Raw genomic sequence first — 20,069 nt, forward strand, 5'->3', positions numbered from 1 at the left:
ATTAGGTGACTTCTGAAGGCAATTGGTTGCACTGGATTTTATTTAGGGGTATCAGAGTAAAGGGGGCTGAATACTTTTGCACGCCACACTTTTCAGTTTTTTATTTGTAAAAAAATTTGAAAACCATGTGTAATTTTCCTTCCACTTCACAATTATGCGCCACTTTGTGTTGGTCTATCACATAAAATCCCAATAAAATACATTTATGTTTGTGGTTGTAACGTGACAAAATGTGGAAAAGTTCACGGGGTATGAATACTTTTGCAAGCCACTGTAATATAAGGTGCTATTCCTCCAATTTGTGTGCAGCCTCACCCTCACAATGGAGGCGGCTCAGGACAGAAAAGTCAGTATGGGAATGGGAAGCCGACTTAAAGTGTTTGGTAACCTGGAGATCGTTCCGGCCAAGGTGGACTGAGTGAAGGTATTCAGCGAAACGATCGTCCAGTCTGCATTTGGTAAAAGCTGAAATTGTCTTCTGACAGGTACACAAAAATGCTGGAGAAACTCAGCGGGTGCAGCAGCATCTATGGAGCGAAGGAAATAGGTAATGCTTCGGGCCGAAACCCTTCTTCAGACTGACTTGTCTTCTGACTTCCCCTTTCTGAAGTCAACGATTAGTTTATTTGATTTTGTTGGCATTGTAAGAGTAGGGTTGTTGTTGTTGTTGTTCTCGTTGTGGCACCACTCAACCAGCTGTTCAATCGCTCTCCTGCATGCCGACTCACCACTACCCATGATCAGGCCAACAAGAATGATGTTGCCCACAAATCTGTAGGCGGCACTGGAGCTCTGCTTAGCCATTGGTTATTATTAGGCATAAAGAGAGTAGACCAGGGGGCTAAGTACACACTGTATTCATAATCAGTGAGGAGATGTTGTGACTGATCTGCACTGATTGAGGTCTGCTGTTGAGGAAGTAAAGCACCAGTTGCAAAGGGAGATACAGAGGTCCAGGACTTGGAGCTTGGTAATGTGGTTGGAAGAGATATTTGTGTTGAATACTGAAAAATAGTCGATCCAACAGCAGTATGTATTTTGATTATCCAGATGGCCCAGGGCTGAGTGGAGAGCCAATGATATACACAAAAAGCTGGAATAACTCAGCGGGTCAGGCAGCATCGATGGAGAAAAAGAATAGGTGACGTTTCGGGTTGAGACCCTTCTTCAGACTGAGAGTCAGGGGGGAAAGGGAAACGTGAGATAGAATCTGATGTGAATCTGTTTTTGAAGAAAAGCAAATTGAAGTGGATCCAAGTCATTTCTGACGCAGGAATTGATTCGCACATATCAACTCATCCACACATTTCTGCATGAGTTTGGTAATGGCTGTAACATACTCATCGGGTCCACTAACAAAATTCTTGAATGTGGCCCAGTCCACCAAATGGAAGCAGTCCCATTAATGCTCTTCAGCAACTCCTGTCCCTCCAGCAGCATTTCATAGTTCTCTTCACTGGTGCTCCCAGTTATGTTCCGGCCAAATAGAACTTTTGGAGTTTTGTGTACAGATCTGATCAGCCATTGCAGGAAGGATGTGGAGGCTTTTGAGAGGGTGCAAAGAAGATTGACCAGTATTCTTCCAGGGTTATCAGGTATTCATTCAAACTGTTAGAGAAAATAATATAGGCCAGAATAATACTGGAGATTTCAAAAGGACAGGTTTCAAATAGTCTGTCAAGAAACTTTGGGGAGAGAACATCCTCTTCCTTAATCATCTCAGTCATGACTTAGTTGGGAACAATCTTCCCTCAAGTCAAAATATTCCAGGATGAGAAATTTGAATTCAACCTAAATTTTTTATCTCTCCTCCACAAAGTTTTTTTTTCAGTTTCTCATAAAGAATAACACATAAATGCCTCGAAATGCAATTGCCTAACACTGTTAGTTTTCTTTCTGCATTCTGTAATTAAAAATTGTTTCTTTAATGAGAGTGAATTGAAAATACTCCTACTTCCAGTTCATTTAGCTTCAAGTCATAAATTTATGAGGCTCATAACCAGGGTCTCATCCATACCCCGTAACAGTGCTCTCTCTCCCCATCCCCGCACACGCAACAAGGGCAGAGTCCCTCTGGTCCTCACCTTTCACCCCACCAGCCGGCAAATACAACACATAATCCTCCGCCATTTCCGCCACCTCCAACGTGACCCCACCACTCGCCACACCTTCCCATCTCCCCCCATGTCTGCCTTCCGCAAAGACCGCTCCCTCCGCAACTCCCTCGTCAATTCTTCCCTTCCCTCCCGCACCACCCCCTCCCCGGGCACTTTCCGTTGCAACCGCAAGAAATGCAACACCTGTCCCTTCACCTCCCCCCTCGACTCCATTCAAGGTCCCAAGCAGTCGTTACAGGTGCGACAAAGGTTCACCTGTATCTCCTCCAACCTCATTTACTGCATCCGCTGCTCTAGATGTCAGCTGATTTACATCGGTGAGACCAAGCGCAGGTTGGGCGATCGTTTCGCCGAACACCTCCGCTCAGTCCGCAATAACCTACCTGACCTCCCGGTGGCTCAGCACTTCAACTCCCCCTCCCATTCCCAATCCGACCTCTCTGTCCTGGGTCTCCTCCATTGCCAGAGTGAGCAACAGCGGAAATTGGAGGAACAGCACCTCATATTCCGTCTGGGGACCTTGCGTCCTTATGGCATTAACATTGAATTCTCCCAATTTGGCTAGCCCGTGCTGTCTCCTCCCCTTCCTTAACCCTCTAGCTGTCTCCTCCCACCCTCCCATCCATCCGCCCTCGGGCTCCTCCTCCTCCTCCCCTTTTCCTTCTTTCTTTCCCCACCCCCCATCAGTCTGAAGAAGGGTTTCGGCCCGAAACGTCGCTTATTTCCTTCGCTCCATAGATGCTGCTGCACCCGCTGAGTTTCCCCAGCAATTTTGTGTACCTTCGATATTCCAGCATCTGCAGTTCCCTTTTGAACACAATTTCCACATCAGTAGCTTACACAATAACATTAATTTGTATTCAATATCTGTTTGGACCATGGCAAAGGAACTCGGACCAGATTGTGTTTGAAGTAATCATTGTGGGGAATTCCCACCATACTGGAGTTTGGGTCCATTCCTATGCCGGAAAACTGATCTTCCTAACACTGGGTTGGACCCACAACCCAGTCAGTTAAGACCTTTATTCACCTAATCCCAATATCCAAATATCCCCTCCACATAATGTCACAATCATTCAAGAATCATGTCATAACATTTCATCTGCCAATACCACAATCTTGCCAGCAGACCCAGACCACGATCTTCCACTCTTCCCAAATCCTGCCAACTGCCTCAACAATCCAGTATGATTTTCAATTATGAATTTGAACAACAACCTACATTCCTCATGTATGCCATTTGGTCCCAATCCTCAACGCCAGCTCTCGACACCCACACCCACCACTGACCACCACAACAAAGATCCAAGATGTCTCTCAATATTCCTATGTTACTCCACACCACCCCGCCCCCCCCGAATGCAATTAGCATTAAATGCTTTACTTTCACCCAACCCCCAACTATAATTCTAGCACAAATGTGCCATGGCCAATGGATATCTTGCCCTCAAACCCAGCCTTGGAACAGATTGCTGGGAGGCGTGTCTTCAGTGAACCCTGAGACAATTGAAATTTGCAGAAAAATGGTCATGAGGTACTCTGCTTGCAAAGCCCACCCAGTACCTGTCCAGTCGACCAAATTGTCTCCTGCACAACTAACATCAGCCAAATAATGCTTAAATCGGACTTACCAGCAATGGCCATATGCTACCAGGAGCTTCCTAAAAGCAACTTCTGTTTTTCTTGTTAAGAAACATTAATTATGTGAAAATATGTAACATGGTAAAAGTGACACATCTTTTGAAAGAAATAAGCTTACATATGTGGAGTGTTCAGTGTTTTTGAAATTATAATTTGTCTTTGAAGATCATGTGATAGGTATAGAATTAGGCCATTCGACCCATCAAGTCGGCTCTGCCATTCAGTCATGGCTGATCTATCTCTCCCTCCTAACCCCATTCTCCTGCCTTCTCCCCATAATCTCTGACACCCGTACTAATCAAGAATCTATCTATCTCTGCCTTAAATATATCCACTGACTTTGCCTCCACAGCCTTCTGTTGCAAAGAATTCCACAGTTTCACCACATTCTGAGAAAATAAATTGCTCCTCATCTCGTTCCTAAAAGAACGTCCTTTAATTCTGAGGCTCTGACCTCTAGTCCGAGACTATCCCACTAGTGGAAACATCCTCTCCACATCAATTCTATCCAAGCCTTTCACTATTCATGATGTTCACTATTCACCATTGAAAATTTAATGACCAATAAATATGTGGGTTGAGACAGTACATCCAAGGAACATAAATTACAAGTTACATTAGTACAACATTTGAAGTGAAACATTCAGTGCGATCCATTGCAAAAAGTACACACCAGTGCACAATGAGGCCGGTTTAAAACAGTAACTGAGATAATCCACCCCAGGATCCAGCTGTCAGCCAGGTGCATGTAAGTAGCTGGTGTTAAACATGTCTGGCAAAAAATCTTGTTACCTCTGCCAATAGCATGGACAACTGATGGACCAAATCCTCGAATCTGAAATCCAAGACCGTCCACGGAGTCAGGGATCTTGATTGTCCTGTCCAAAGAAAATCCACTCGGTGATTAATGCTATTTTGTGACATACTAAATGACACAGGTATTTATAATTAGAAAAAAATTATTTAAATAGAAAATCCAGATACTTAATCATGAAAAAGCTATTGAGGACAATTATCTGAATAGCAATTGCCAATTTTCAATAAATCGGGTCATTGTACAATGAGATTCAAATTTATTTTCCTGTATATTATAAGATTTCTTGTGTCTCAAGGCAGAACATACATAGGTAATCCAGAGAAAAGAAAATGGTGAGAGTTCAGAGCATTTCTGGGTTGAAGGACGATTTTTTACTTTTATAGAGACCATTTTACAGGCCTGAAAAATGTTGATATTCGTTGGTTTATTATTGTCACAGAGACTGAGATTTAGTCAAAACTTTGCATGCTATCCAGTCAAATCACAATATATACAAGTATAATTAAGCAATTCACAAGTGCAACAGGTAGTGCAAAGAGAAAAATACCAGTGCAGGATACAATGTTACAGGGTTATAACATTACAGCTAGAGGAAATGCAGATTTTTAAAAGTGTAGGTTGGGAGATCAGAACTACATCCCAGCTTATCTTCTTCTTGCGTATGGTGTGCACAGCCTAAAGTTGTAAGACAACTTGTTCTGTTTGATCTTCTGTTTGTGCACGCCAGATTGATTGCATACGTCGAAACAGGGTGGACCACTTGAAGGTTGCAATCTCCCACCCCTCCCAGCTTATGAGAGGACTGTTCGATGGTATAATAGCAGTGAGGAAAAAATATTCCTGAATTTGGTCGTGCATGCTTTCAAGTTTTAGCATTTTCTGTCCAACAGAAGAGGAGAGAAGAGAGAATGTTTGAGGTGAAAATGGTCCTTGATTCTGATACTTACTTTCCTGAGGCAGCGCGAGTTCTAGGTGGAGTCAGCCCTTCAGCCCTTCGAGCCAGCATCGCCATTCAATATGATCATGGCTGATCATCCCCAATCAGTACCCCATTCCTGCCTTCTCCCCATATCCCCTGAAGCCGCTATTTTTAAGAGCCCTATCTAGCTCTCTCTTGAAAACATCCAGAGAACCGGCCTCCACCACCCTCTGAGGCAGAGAATTCCACACTCACCACTTTCTGTGAGAAAAAGTGTTTCCTCGTCTCCGTTCTAAATGGCTTACTCCTTATTCTTAAACTGTGGCCCCTGGTTCTGGTCTCCCCCAACATCGGGAACATGTTTCCGGCCTCTAGCGTGTCCAAACCCTTAACAATCTTATACGTTTCAATGAGATACCCTCTCATCCTTCTAAACTCCAGAGTGTACAAGCCCAGCTGCTCCATTCTCTCAGCATATGACAGACCAGCCATCTCGGAATTAACCTTGTAAACCTATGCTGCACTGCCTCAATAGCAAGAATGTCCTTCCTCAAATTAGGGGACCAAAACTGCACACAATACTCCAGGTGTGGTCTCACTAGGGCTCTGTACAACTGCAGAAGGACCTCTTTAAGCCTAAATTCAATTCCGCTTGTTATAAAGGCCAACCTGCCATTCGCTTTCTTCACTGCCTGCTGTACCTGCATGCTTACTTTGCAAGAGATGTTGCAAGAGATGCAACACTTGTCCCTTTACCTCCCCCCTCGACTCCATTCAAGGACCCAAGCAGTCGTTCCAAGTGCGACAGAGATTCACCTGCATCTCCTCCAACCTCATCTATTGCATCCGCTGCTCTAGATGTCAGCTGATCTACATCAGTGAGACCAAGCGGAGGCTGGGCGATCGCTTCGCCGAACACCTCCACTCGGTCCACAATAACCAAGCTGACCACCCGGTGGCTCAGCACTTCAACTCCCCCTCCCATTCCTCATCCGACCTCTCTGTCCTGGGTCTCCTCCATGGCCAGAGCGAGCAACACCGGAAATTGGAGGAACAGTACCTCATATTCCGCTTGGGGAGTCTCCATCCTGCGGGCATGAACATTGAATTCTCCCAATTTTGTTAGCCCTTGCTGTCTCCTCCCCTGCCCCAGCCCTTGGGCTGTCTCCTCCCATCCCTCAGCCCTCGGGATCCTCCTCCTCCTTTTTCCTTTCTTCTCCCCACCACCCCCCATCAGTCTTCTTCAGAAGGGTTTCAGCCCAAAACGTTGCCTATTTCTTTCGCTCCATAGATGCTGCTGCACCCGCTGATTTTCTCCAGCATTTTTTTGTGTACCTGCTTACTTTCATAGACTGATGAACAAGGACCCCCAGATCCCGTTGTACTTCCCCTTTTCCCAACTTGACGCCATTTCAGGTCGAGACCCTTCTTCAGATTGATGTCAGGAGAGTGGGCGGGTTAAAGATAGAATGTAGTCGGAGACAGTAAGACTGGTGGGAGAACTGGGAAGGGGGGGAAATAGAGGGAAAGCAAGGTCTATTTGAAGTTAGAGAAGTCAATGTTCATACCGCTGGGGTGCAAACTTTCGAAGCGAAATATCAGGTGCTGTTCCTCCAATTTGCACTGGGCCTCACTCTGACAAAGGAGGAGGCCCAGGACAGAAAGGTCAGATCGGGAATGGGAGGAGGAGTTGAAGTGCTGAGCAACTGGGAAAGTTAAGACGGACTGAGCGGAGGTGTTCAGCGAAACGATCGCCGAGCCTGTGCATGGTCTTGCCGATGTAGAGAGGTTGACACCTGGAACAGCGGATATAGTAGATGAGGTTGGAGAAGGTGCAAGTGAACCTCTGCCTCACCTGGTAAGACTGTTTGTCTTCGGATGTAGTCGAGGGGGGAGGTAAAGGGACAGGTTTTGCATCTCCTGCGGTTGCAGGGGAAAGTACCTGGGGAGGGGGTGGTTTGGTTTGGACTAGTTGACCAGAGTTTCGGAAGGAACGGTCTCTGCAGAAAGCAGAAAGGGGTAGAGATGGGAAGAAGTGGCCAGTAGTGATTATATTCTGTACTAGACTAAGTGGGACCCGTTGGGTCCCAGCATCACACAGGATGGCTGGTCATCCAACGCAATATTCCACCTCTCCACCAATTCTAATATTGGTGGCCAGTTGGGGGGGGGGGGGGTGCTTTCTGGAGCGCTAGTATGGGTGTTGTGGGCTGAAGTGACTGGTTTCCAGAGGGCTAGTATGTAAATTGTGCGCCAAATGGATTCTTGGGCTGGCGTCTCAGTCAATCAAGCCTGTTGTGCTGGCAACTCACTCACTCACGGCTGGTGGGCTGGAAGTTGACTCACGGCTAATCCTTGAAATTCTATTTCAAGCAGGGTATAAGGCCACCAAATTCAAGTGCAGTTTCTTACCACTTATAGCAGGGTGCAAGGCCACCAAATTCAAGTGCAGTTTCATACCATTTGAAGTAGGGTACAAAGCCACTAAAGACAGCGAGTCGTGACCTCTCCCTCCTCCATCTTGCAGAGACTGAGCCATACCCACATTTCTGGGTTTTATAACCCCTCCCCCCCCCCACCGGAAAAGGGGTAGCTTTCATGGAGTGATTGACAGGAGAGAGATTCTCAACATTTAAAAAAAAACTAATAACACTTTTATTTTTCATTGATGGGAAGAATTCTCTGCACCTGCTCAGCGGAGGGGGACTAAGATGGCCAAAAATCACAGCCGTAAGTGGTAGCGTTTTATCTAAAATCAATATACAGTACAAACAGGAAGTAAGTGCATTTACAGTAGTGCCTTTTAACTTCAAGCCAAAGCACCCAAGCCACCATTTGCAGTAAGTAATGCCTTTTAACTTCAAGCCATTGCATCCAAGCCACAATTTGCAGTAATAGTGCCTTTCAACTTCATGCTACCATTAGCAGTAAATAGTGCCTTTCAACTTCAAGCCAATGCACCCAAGCCACCATTTGCAGTAAGTAGTGCCTGTCAACCTCATGCCACCATTTGCAGTAAGTAGTGCCTTTCAACTTCAAGCCAAAGCACCCAAGCCACAATTTGCAGTAAGTAGTGCCTTTTCTACTTCAAGCCAAAGCTCCCAAGCCACCATTTGCAGTAAGTAAATAATAATAATAAATTTTATATTTAATGGGCGCCTTTCATACAAAATCTCAAGGACACCTTACATAGTAATCGGAATAAAAACATATAATCGGAGTAAAACAAGTAATTAAAGACATCACAATGACACAAATTAAAAACAGAATTCAATCCAAAAACAGAAAATCAAAAACACAGTGTGAAGTAGTGCCTTTCAACTTCAAGCCAAAGCAACCAAGCCACCATTTGCAGTAAGTAGTGCCTTTCCATACAACCATATAACCATATAACAATTACAGCACGGAAACAGGCCATCTCGGCCCTACAAGTCCGTGCCGAACAACTTTTTTCCCTTAGTCCCACCTGCCTGCACTCATACCATAACACTCCATTCCCTTCTCATCCATATGCCTATCCAATTTATTTTTAAATGATACCAACTGAACTCCTCCACTTCCACTGGAAGCTCATTCCACACTGCTACCACTCTCTGAGTAAAGAAGTTCCCCCTCATGTTACTCCTAAACTTCTGTCCCTTAATTCTGAAGTCATGTCCTCTCGTTTGAATCTTCCCTATTCTCAAAGGGAAAAGCTTGTCCACATCAACTCTGTCTATCTCTCTCATCATTTTAAAGACCTCTATCAATTCCCCCCTTAACCTTCTGCGCTCCAGAGAATAAAGACCTAACTTATTCAACCTATCTCTGTAACTTAGTTGTTGAAACCCAGGGAACATTCTAGTAAATCTCCTCTGTACTCTCTCTTTTTTGTTGACATCCTTCCTATAATTGGGCGACCAAAATTGTACACCATACTCCAGATTTGGTCTCACCAATGCCTTGTACAATTTTAACATTACATCCCAGCTTCTATACTCAATGCTCTGATTTATAAAGGCTAGCATACCAAAAGCTTTCTTTACCACCCTATTTATATGAGATTCCACCTTCAAGGAACTATGCACGGTTATTCCCAGATCCCTCTGTTCAACTGTATTCTTCAAGTCCCTACCATTTATCATGTACGTCCTATTTTGATTTGTCCTGCCAAGATGTAGCACCTCACATTTATCAGCATTAAACTCCATCTGCCATCTTTCAGCCCATTTTTCCAAATGGCCTAAATCACTCTGTAGACTTTGGAAATCCTCTTCATTATCCACAACACCCCCTATCTTGGTATCATCTGCATACTTACTAATCCAATTTACCACACCTTCATCCAGATCATTGATGTACATGACAAACAACAAAGGACCCAACACAGATCCCTGAGGCACCCCACTAGTCACCTGCCTCCAACCCGACAAACAGCCATCCACCATTACCCTCTGGCTTCTCCCATTCAACCACTGTTGAATCCATCTTGCTACTCCTGCATATATACCCAACAGTTGAACCTTCTTAACCAACCTTCCATGAGGAACCTTGTCAAAGGCCTTACTAAAGTCCATATAGACAACATCCACTGCTTTACCCTCATCAATTTCCCTAGTAACCTCTTCAAAAAATTCAAGAAGATTAGCCAAACATGACCTTCCAGGCACAAATCCATGTTGACTGTTCCTAACCAGACCCTGTTTATCCAGATGCTTTCAACTTCAAGCCAATGCTCCCAAGCCACCATTTGCAGTAAGTAGTGCCTTTCAACTTCAAGCCACAATTTGTAGTAAGTAGTGCCTTTTAACTTCGCCATTGCACCCAAGCCACCATCTGCAGTAAGTAGTGCCTTTCGACTTCAAGCCACATCCAAGCCATCATTTGCAGTAAGTAGTGCCTTTCAACTTCGTCAAAGCTCCCAAGCCACCATTTGCAGTAAGTAGTGCCTTTCAACTTCAAGCCAAAGCAACCAAGCCACAATTTGCAGTTAGTGCCTTTCAACTTCATGCCACCATTTGCAGTAAGTGGTGTCTTTCAACTTCAATCCACACGCAAGCTACCATTTGCAGTAAGTAGTGCCTTTCAACTTCAAGCCAAAGCAACCAAGCCACCATTTGCTGTAATAGTGCCTTTCAACTTCAAGCCAAAGCTCCCAAGCCTCCATTTGCAGTAACTAGTGCTTTTCAACTTCAAGCCAATGCACCCACGCCCCCATTTGCAGTAAGTAATGCATTTTAACTTCAAGCCATTGCACCCAAGCCACCATCTGCAGTAAGTAGTGCCTTTCAACTTCAAGCCACACCCAAGCCATCATTTGCAGTAAGTAGTGCCTTTCAACTTCAAGTCAAAGCTCCCAAGCCACCATTTGCAGTAAGTAGTGCCTTTCAACTTCATGCCACCATTTGCAGTAAGTAGTGTCTTTCAACTTCAAGCCACAATTTGCAGTAAGTAGTGCCTTTCAACTTCAAGCCAATGCACCGATGCCCCCCCATTTGCAGTAAGTAGTGCCTTTTAACTTCAAGTCAAAGCTCCCAAGCCACCATTTGCAGTAAGTAGTGCCTTTCAACTTCAAGCCAAAGCAACCAATCCACCATTTGCAGTAAGTTGTGCCTTTCAACTTCATGCCACCATTTGCAGTAAGTGGTGTCTTTCAACTTCAAGCCACACCCAAGCCACACCCAAGCCACCATTTGCAGTAAGTAGTGCCTTTCAACTTCAAGCCAAAGCTCCCAAGCCACCATTTGCAGTAAGTAGTGCCTTTCAACTCATGCCGCCATTTGCAGTAAGTAGTGCCTTTCAATTTCAAGACACACCCAAGCCAAGCCAAGCCAAGCCAAGCATTTTAGAACCAATAGACATTTTTTTTGCAAGCTGTAGAAACAATAGACATTTTTTTTGCAAGCTTTAGAACCAATAGAGACATTTTTTGCAAGCTTTAGAACCAATAGGCATTTTTTTGCAAGCTTTAGAACCAATAGACATTTTTTTGCAAGCTTTAGAACCAATAGACATTTTTTTACAAGCTTTAGAACCAATACAGGCACTTTTTGCAAGCTTTAGAACCAATAGACATTTCTTTTGCAAGTTTTAGAACCAATACACAATTGTTTTGCAAGCTTTAGAATCAATAACTTTTTTTGCAAGCTTTAGAACCAATAGACTTTTTTTTTGCAAGTTTTAGAACCAATAGACACTTTTTTGCAAGCTTTAGAACCAATAGACACATTCTGCAAGCATTTTAGAACCACTAAGGGCACTTACATTTGAGTAGACATGTGTTCAGTGTTATTCACAGCTCAGAGAAACGTGACCCTCTGCCTTCCTCCATCTTGAAGAGACTGTGTGGCACACCACTTCCTGGTTTTATAGTCCCTCCCCTCTGCCGCCAGCGGGGGCAGCAGAGAGAATGGTGAATTTCGTAAAAACATTAATATCTCTAATTTTTAGTCGACGGGAAAAATCCTCAGCACACATGTGGCGGAGGGGGGCTCTGAGCAAGGTGGCCAAAAATGACGGCCGTAGGTGGCGGCGTTCTCTCGGAAATCGCAGCACAGATGGCCAAAACCAGTCAAGAACAGACTTTTAGTAATATATAGATGTGACGGCTCATGGGGTGGAAGGTGAGGACAAGGGGCTCTGTCCTTGTTACAAATGGGGGGGAGGGGGAGCAAGAGCAGAGCTGCGGGATATTGAGGAGACCCTAGTGAGAGCCTCATCTGTAATGGAAGACGGGAACCCCCGTTACCTAAAGAATGAGGACATCTCCGACGCCCTGATATGGAAAACTTAATCCTGGGCACAGATGCAGCGTAGACGGAGGAATTGGGAGTAGGGGATAGAGTCTTTACAGGAAGCAGGGTGGGATGAAGTGTAGCCCAGATAGATATGGGTCAGATGGTTTGTAGTAGGTGTCGGTCAATAATCTGTTTCCTGTGATGGAGACGGTGAGGGTGGGATGAAGTGTAGCCCAGATAGATATGGGTCAGATGGTTTGTAGTAGGTGTCGGTCAATAGTCTGTTTCCTGTGATGGAGACGGTGAGATTTAGAAACGGTAGGGAGATGTCAGAGATTGTTCAAGTGAATTTGAGTGCCGGATGGAAATTGGTGGTGAAGTTGATGAAGTCAGTGAATTCTGCATAGGTGCAGGAGGTAGCACCAATGCAGTCGTCAATGTAGCAGAGGTAAAGTTCGGGGATTGGGCCAGTGTATCCCTGGAACAGTGATTGTTCGACGTACCCAACTAAGAGGCAGGCATAGCTGGGGCCCATGCGTGTGCCCATAGCTGCGCCTTAGATTTGGAGGAAGTGGGAGGAGACAAAGGAGAGTATTGGTAGACAGAATTTGGTTGGTTCTTCGGTCAAGGAAGAAACGGAGGGCTTTAAGACCATCCTACTGGGGGATGGAGGTGCAGAGTGACTGGACATCCATAGTAAAGATGAGGGAGTGGGGGCCTGGGAAACGGAAGTCATTGAGGAGACGAAGAGCGTGTGAGGTGTCTTGGACATAGGTAGGGAGGGATTGGACCAAGGGGGATAGAATGGAGTGAGGTATGTGGAAATTAATACGGTGGGACATGAACAAGCAGAAACAATGGGTCTGACATTGTTTGTGGATTTTGGGGAGAAGATAAAATCGGGCCTTGCAGGGCTGGGGAACGAAAAGGTTGGAGGCTTTAGAGGGTAGAGAGCCGGAAGTAATGAAATCAGTAATCGTGTTTGAGATTAAGGTCTGGTGCTCATCTGCGGGGGTCATGGTCCAAGGATAAGTAGGAGGATGTGTCTGAGAGTTGTCGCATTACCTCAGTCCAGTAGGGGTCAGCATGCCAGACTACCACAGCACCTCCCTTGTCAGTGGGTTTGATTATCTGCAGAGGGCTGTACATTCAGGAGGGGGGGAGAGGTTAGAGTAAGCAAGGAGTAGTGGAAAAGTTGAGGCGTTTGATGTCCCGCCAGCAGTTGGAAATGAAAAGGTCTAAAGAAGGTTTAAAGGTCTAAAGGCCATCCAGGGGAGTTGCTATGCATCCTGATAGGATTCTTTCTACTGTGCACAAGATGTTGGTAAGTCGTTGGAGACACGCCAAACTTCTTTAGTCTTCTGAGGAAGAAGAGGTATAAATGTACTTTTTGGGCCATAGTAGTTGGTTTGGACAAATTGTTGATGATATTTACACCAAGGAACTTGTAGCTTTTGACCATCTCGACTTGTCAATATTGATGCTGCCTGGGACACGGAGAGAGAGATTACTATTGATACAATGCTCCCTAACTCTCTCCAGTAGTCATTGTCAAGGTCCGTCCCTCTACAACAGTCTGTCCTGAAAACTTGTAAATGGAGTTAAAGAGTAAATTTGGCCACACAGCCGGGAGTGTAGGAATCATACAAAGATGCCAAGAACACATTCTAGCAAGTCTCTGACTGTGGTCTATGAGTCAGGAAGACAAGGATCCAATTGCAGAGGGGGGTGCTTACACCTAGGTCCAGGAGTGCAGACATGAATTTGGTTAGGATTATAGTGCTGAAGGTGGAGCCATAGTCAATAAATAGGATGTTATTAAGTGGGTGTCCTTGTTATCAAGTGTTCCAATGATGAATGTAAGACCAGGTTGATGGCATCTGCCATGTACCTGTTGCAACGATTGCCGAACAGTTGTGGATCAAAACTGTTTGGGAGGCTGGAGTTAATGTGGATCTTGACTAGCTTTTTACAGCACTTTCTGATGGTGGACATTACACTGCATTGTATTCATTAAGATAGTGATCTTCGTAAGGCAGGTGAGAAAGACGAATGGAGTAGGGAGAGATTTAAATGTCCGTTAATCCTGCCAGCTAGTCCACACAGATCTAAATTACGAGGCTGTCCAGGCCTATTCCTTTCTGCAGGTTCACTCACATTCCGGAAGTAGCGGTGCAGCGCAAGCAGCTGCGGCTCACCTGCAGTCCGTCTGTCTTTTCTTTTTTTGTCGTATCCCCCGTCTGGGTCTGCGCTGAGGCCTAATCGTGGAGCTGGTGGCCTCCAACTGGGACCGACCTCGAGGCTCCGGAAGCAGAGCCAGGACTTTACAACGCGAGGCTGGCCAACTTCGGGGCTGTGGTGGCGCTGTGACCCGACTTCGGAGGCTCGGCCGCAGGCTCAGTGGACTCGGCTGCGGGCCCAGTGGATGACAACGTCGGGAGCTTGCAGGTCCCAGGTTGGTGATCGGTTCTTCGGAGCTCCCGCTGGACTGGAGGGCGGCAGCTTCGACCGCCCCAAGCCGCGGAGGTCGAACCAGCCCGTTCGCGGAGCTCGGATGCGGCCGTTGGACTTACCATCACCCAGCAGGGTCCCAACATCGGAATCCTGGATCGCCTCAACGCAGAGGGAGAACGAGGAGGGAGGAGACAAGGACTTTAAGACTTTTGCATTCCAAGGAGATGCCTGGTAGACTCACTGTTGTGGATGTTAAACTGTGTTAACTGTGTGTTTTGTTATTTTATTCTATGTTATGACTGCAAGGTATATAATTTCATTCAGACTGAAATGTCTGAATGACAATAAAGGATACTTTACTTTACTTTAGGAAGGCCGATCTCACATCTGCTCCAGTGACCATAGGCATGAGTGCACCAGATCCTTTGACAATGCACAAAATACATTGAGCTCATGGGGGAAGGACACATTGGTCCCAGCAGTACAAGTAGCATAAAATTGTTTGTTCAGAAATCCCAACAGTTCAGCATTTGGCTCACAATGCTGTTTCCCACACTCACCCAAATTCACCCGAACCTCATTTTCCACAGTCCTACCAAATTTACTGGAGCCTCACTTCCTACATTCCCTACAAAATCACCAGAAATCTGTTTCTTCTGTTCTCTGTAAACTCACTGGAGCCCTGTTTTCTGCACTTCCTTAAAATTCACTCTGGCAGCATCTCATTCATTCCCTCCAAAAGTAGTTAGTACCTATTTCCCCAGTTCCATTTAAACTATGTGGAACACTGTTTCCCACACTCCTTTGAAACTCTCCAGAGCCTCCAGTTCCCGCAGTCTTTTATTACTTATTGAGTTAACGAAAACAATGTAATACTACCATGTAATTAATTAAAATTGAATTAAATTGAGTCAAGGTATTAACATAAAATATCTGTAAATTTGGCACCATTGGTTCTTAGGGTGTAAGATTATCAGTTTTATTATATTTTGATGTATATCCAATGATATTGGACCGGACTTTAAATTTTCCCACGCTGGCTGGAAATCACCCGACCCGACTGAGGAACCCAGGTACGGTACCTGGAGACCCCGGGATGATCCCCAGAGCCAACGGGCTGGATCTTCCAGGAACAACGGAGCTGCAGCTGCCGACTTTGAGGGAACCCCCGTTCGTTACGGAGCTGGAGTTGCCGTCTGTGAGGGAATCCCCGTTCCAGCGCAGGTCCGCAGAAACAGCAGGTACAGCAAGCACAGTACCTGGAAACAAAGGGGAGGCCTCCATTGTGTCCGGAAACGTGGCCGACGGGCAGGACTTCAGGTCAGAATGAAGCGCAGGGGACTTCGGCCCCCTCTCCCTACTATCCTACTGGCCAACGTACAGTCCCTTGAAAACAAAGTGGAGGACTTAAGGGCAAGGCTGCTTTATCAAAGGCTGAGGGAATGCTCTGTGTTCTGTTTCACAGAGACATGGCTCACCCCCAGCTCCTCAGACTCAGCGGTCCAGCCTGAAGGTTTCTCCATCCACCGTATGGACCGTACCCTGGCATCTGGGAAAGGGAGAGGAGGGGGCGTCTGCCTCATGGTCAACTCTGCGTGGTGCTCAGATGTGGCAGTCCTGTCCAACTCCTGCTCGCCACACCTCGAACATCTGGTGGTGAAGTGCCGTCCCTTGTACCTCCCAAGGGAATTCACCTCCATTATCCTGACCGCGGTCTACATCCCACCCAGGCAGACGTCCGTCTGGCGCTGGAGGAGCTGCACGCCATGGTCAACAAACACCAGAAGTCTTACCCCGAGGCATTTACCACCATTGCTGGGGACTTCAATTAGGCAAACCTAAAGAAATCACTCCCTAACTTCCACCAACATGTCTCCTGCTGCACCAGAGGACCTAACACCCTCGACCACTGCTACACCACCATTAAGAATGCCTATCGTTCTATCCCTCGCCCTCACTTCGGTAAATCCGACCATACTGCGGTGTTGCTTCTTCCTGCCTACAGGCAGCAGTTGAAGAGCGCACCCCCAGAAGTGAGGACAGTACTGAGCTGGTCGGGGGGGGGGGGGGCAGAGGAACAACTCCAGTACTGTTTGGAGTCTGTAGACTGGGCAATGTTCAAGGACTCGGCAACGGACTTGAACGAATACGCCACAGTCGTTACGGACTTCGTAAAGAAATGTGTGGAGGACTGCATCCCTACAAAAACCTTCCGAGTGTTTCCCAATCAGAAACCTTTAATGAACTTTGAGATCCGCACTCTTCTGAAGTCCAGACACAGGGCATTCACTTCCAATGATACAGTGGCCTACATGAAGTCCAGATACGACCTTGGTAAGGCCATCAAAAAGGCCAAAAGGGACTTCTGCTCCAAACTGGAGGATGAGACAGATGTTCAGCAGCTGTGGCGGGGCCTGAATGCAATCACCTCCTACAAGGCGAAACCAGGAGGCAGCTCGAATGTCGGCGAAACATCACTCCCTGACGAGCTCAATGCGTTTTACGCACGCTTTGATAGGGAGAATACTGATGTGCCTTCCCGATCCCCCATTCGCTGTGATGGCATTTCAGTCTCAGTCACAGAGGCCGACGTCAGGAAATCCTTCAGAGGGGTGATCCCCCGAAAAGCACCTGGACCTGATAGTATACCCGGTCGTGTTCTAAAAACCTGTGCGGACCAACTGGCTGGAGTTTTTACGGACATTTTCAACCTCTCACTTCTGAGGTCTGAGGTCCCCACCTGCTTTAAAAGGGCATCAATTATACCAGTGCCCAAGAAGAGTAAGGTGACGTGCCTCAATGACTATCGACCAGTGGCACTAACGCCGGTGGTGATGAAGTGCTTTGAGAGGTTGATCATGGAGCAAATCAACTCCTACCTCGACAAAAACCTGGACCCACTGCAGTTCGCTTACCGCCACAACAGATCAATGGTGGATGCGATCTTCCTGGCCCTCCACTCCGCTCTGGACCACTTGGACAACAAAAACTCATATGTCAGGCTGTTATTCATCGATTACAGCTCGGCATTTAACACAATCATCCCCTCCAAGCTGGTTACCAAACTCGCAGAACTGGGTCTCTGCGCATCCCTCTGCAATTGGATCCTCGACTTCGGCATTCACAGACCACAGTCTGTTCGTATTGGTGGAAATGTGTCAGCCTCGATAACAATCAGCACGGGAGCACCTCAAGGCTGCGTGCTCAGCCCCCTGCTGTACTCACTCTATACTCATGACTGCGTAGCCAGTCGCAGTGCGAACTCCATCATCAAGTTCGCTGACGACACCACTGTTGTGGGGCGTATCACTGATGGGGATGAGTCAGAGTATAGAAGAGAAATCGAGCAACTGTCCATATGGTGCCAGCGCAATAACCTGGCCCTCAACACCAGCAAAACCAAGGAACTGATTGTGGACTTTGGAAGGAGTAGGAGTAGAGAGCATGCTGACCGGTTGCATCGTGGCTTGGTTCGGCAATTTGAGCGCCCTGGAGAGGAAAAGACTACAAAAAGTAGTAAACACTGCCCAGTCCATCATCGGCTCTGACCTTCCTTCCATTGAGGGGATTTATCGCAGTCGCTGCCTCAAAAAGGCTGGCAGTATCATCAAAGACCCACACCATCCTGGCCACACACTCATCTCCCTGCTACCTCAGGTAGAAGGTACAGGAGCCTGAAGACTGCAACAACCAGGTTCAGGAATAGCTACTTCCCCACAGCAAACCTGGCCCGGACAAAACTCTGATTATTAATAACCCATTTTCTGTTATTTGCACTTTATCAGTTTATTTATTCATGTGTGTATATATTTATATTATGGTATATGGTCACACTTATCTGTTTTGTAGTAAATGCCTACTATGTTCTGTGTGCTGAACCAAAGCAAGAATTTCATTGTCCTATACAGGGACACATGATAATAAACTCACTTGAACTTGAACTTGATAAAGAAAGATTGAGAGGAAGCTTTGGTAGAAAAGTATTGCAAGTAACCTATGTCAAGTAATTAACAACTGCAATATATTATTAAAAAAATGGAAGTTGAAATAAAACATGCTAAAATATAAAAATATAACACAACTATAAGCTACTAAAGTGAATTCAAATCGAAGGATTATTCAGTACTATGGAGAAAAAAAAACCTCTGCAGTTTGTGATGAACTTCATTGAAAGACTCCGTGAATAACCAAGAGATGAGTGAGGAAACTTCTAACAATTTTAATTTTAATTTTAACAAATTAAATTTCTGGCTCTGGTTGCATCCCGCATCCCGCATCTTGAAGATGTGAGGATTCATCAGTTAAGTAATTATAATGAATTGCCCCCAGCATGTTGGTGTGGTCCAGAATGTGTCAGTGTACAACATTGTACAGTTGCTCAGAATGAGAGGGGAGTTAAAATGAGATTGGTGTTGGATTAAATTCCAACCCAAAACAAGTCTGTGGATTTGTTTTAAATATGAATGGAGAAGCCAATGTAAGAAATCAAGAATGTTCTTAACAGCAGCAAGAATACCATAAAATCACCAGTTTGGATGCATTTATTTTCAAACAATATTTTCTCGTCCAGCTTCTCACTCTTCAAAATCATACATTCTAAAACTGAACATTTTTGTTTTGTTTTCCTTCACAACTCCAGAATAACCTTTTTTCATACCTTTGCACCGCTTTGGCCAAGTAGCCCTAATTGTGCCTTGGTTCTTATTATTATCTAATGCTTGAGGCAGATCATTTTCTCCAGAAGGCATCCACAGCATGTTTTGTCTCAAAATACAACAAAGAGTAAATATAGGCACCAAAGCATCATGATCACTGTGCAACTTCAACATTTTCTTTTTGAATTCTGGTCATTCCCAAAATAGGCAGAACAACAGTTATATGACACATTGCATGCATTTGAATAATTGTATTGTATTGTATTGTATTCAAATTTATTGTCATTGTCTCAGTTAGAGACAACAAAATGAATTTCCCTTACAGGCAGTATCATAAAAATAAAAATAAATAAATAATAATAAATAATAAAACATATTAAAAATAAAATAGAAATTAAAAAAAAGCACAAACACTGAAAGTCCACGACACAACATAACACAGTGGCACCAAGGTGAGGAAGGCACCATAGTCCAGCCAGCCTCCCCTCCGTTCTTCCCAGATGTTCACTTGTGGTCGAGGCCTTCCTAGCACCCGCAGTCGCCGCCCCGGGCGGCCCGATGCCCAGGCCCTCACGCCGGGCCGGTGGAACGCCGACGCCGAACCCCGACGGTGAAAATCCTCCTCCTCAGCGGCCTGGACCTCCAGATCAGCCGCCTCCCACAGCTCCCGAGTCCGCAGCTCCCGAGTCCGCAGCTCCCGAGTCCGCAGCGGCCGAGCCGGGCAGAGTCACAGGACCCCGCGCTGTCCAT

The 20,069-nt window shown here is 45.7% G+C and overlaps 1 protein-coding gene across 2 annotated transcripts in view; it reads right to left on the reverse strand.

The window, feature by feature from the left end:
• The window catches only part of prex2 (phosphatidylinositol-3,4,5-trisphosphate dependent Rac exchange factor 2), a 352,555-nt gene that overhangs the window by 200,382 nt on the left and 132,104 nt on the right, over window positions 1-20,069 (reverse strand). For both annotated transcript variants that reach the window (XM_033019360.1, XM_033019359.1), the window contains one exon: window positions 4,551-4,636. In XM_033019360.1, the coding sequence (XP_032875251.1) occupies window positions 4,551-4,636 (86 nt within the window). The remainder of the gene's footprint in view (window positions 1-4,550; window positions 4,637-20,069) is intronic.

Source organism: Amblyraja radiata, chromosome 4, assembly GCF_010909765.2.
Source record: "Amblyraja radiata isolate CabotCenter1 chromosome 4, sAmbRad1.1.pri, whole genome shotgun sequence".
NCBI classification, from domain to species: domain Eukaryota; kingdom Metazoa; phylum Chordata; class Chondrichthyes; order Rajiformes; family Rajidae; genus Amblyraja; species Amblyraja radiata.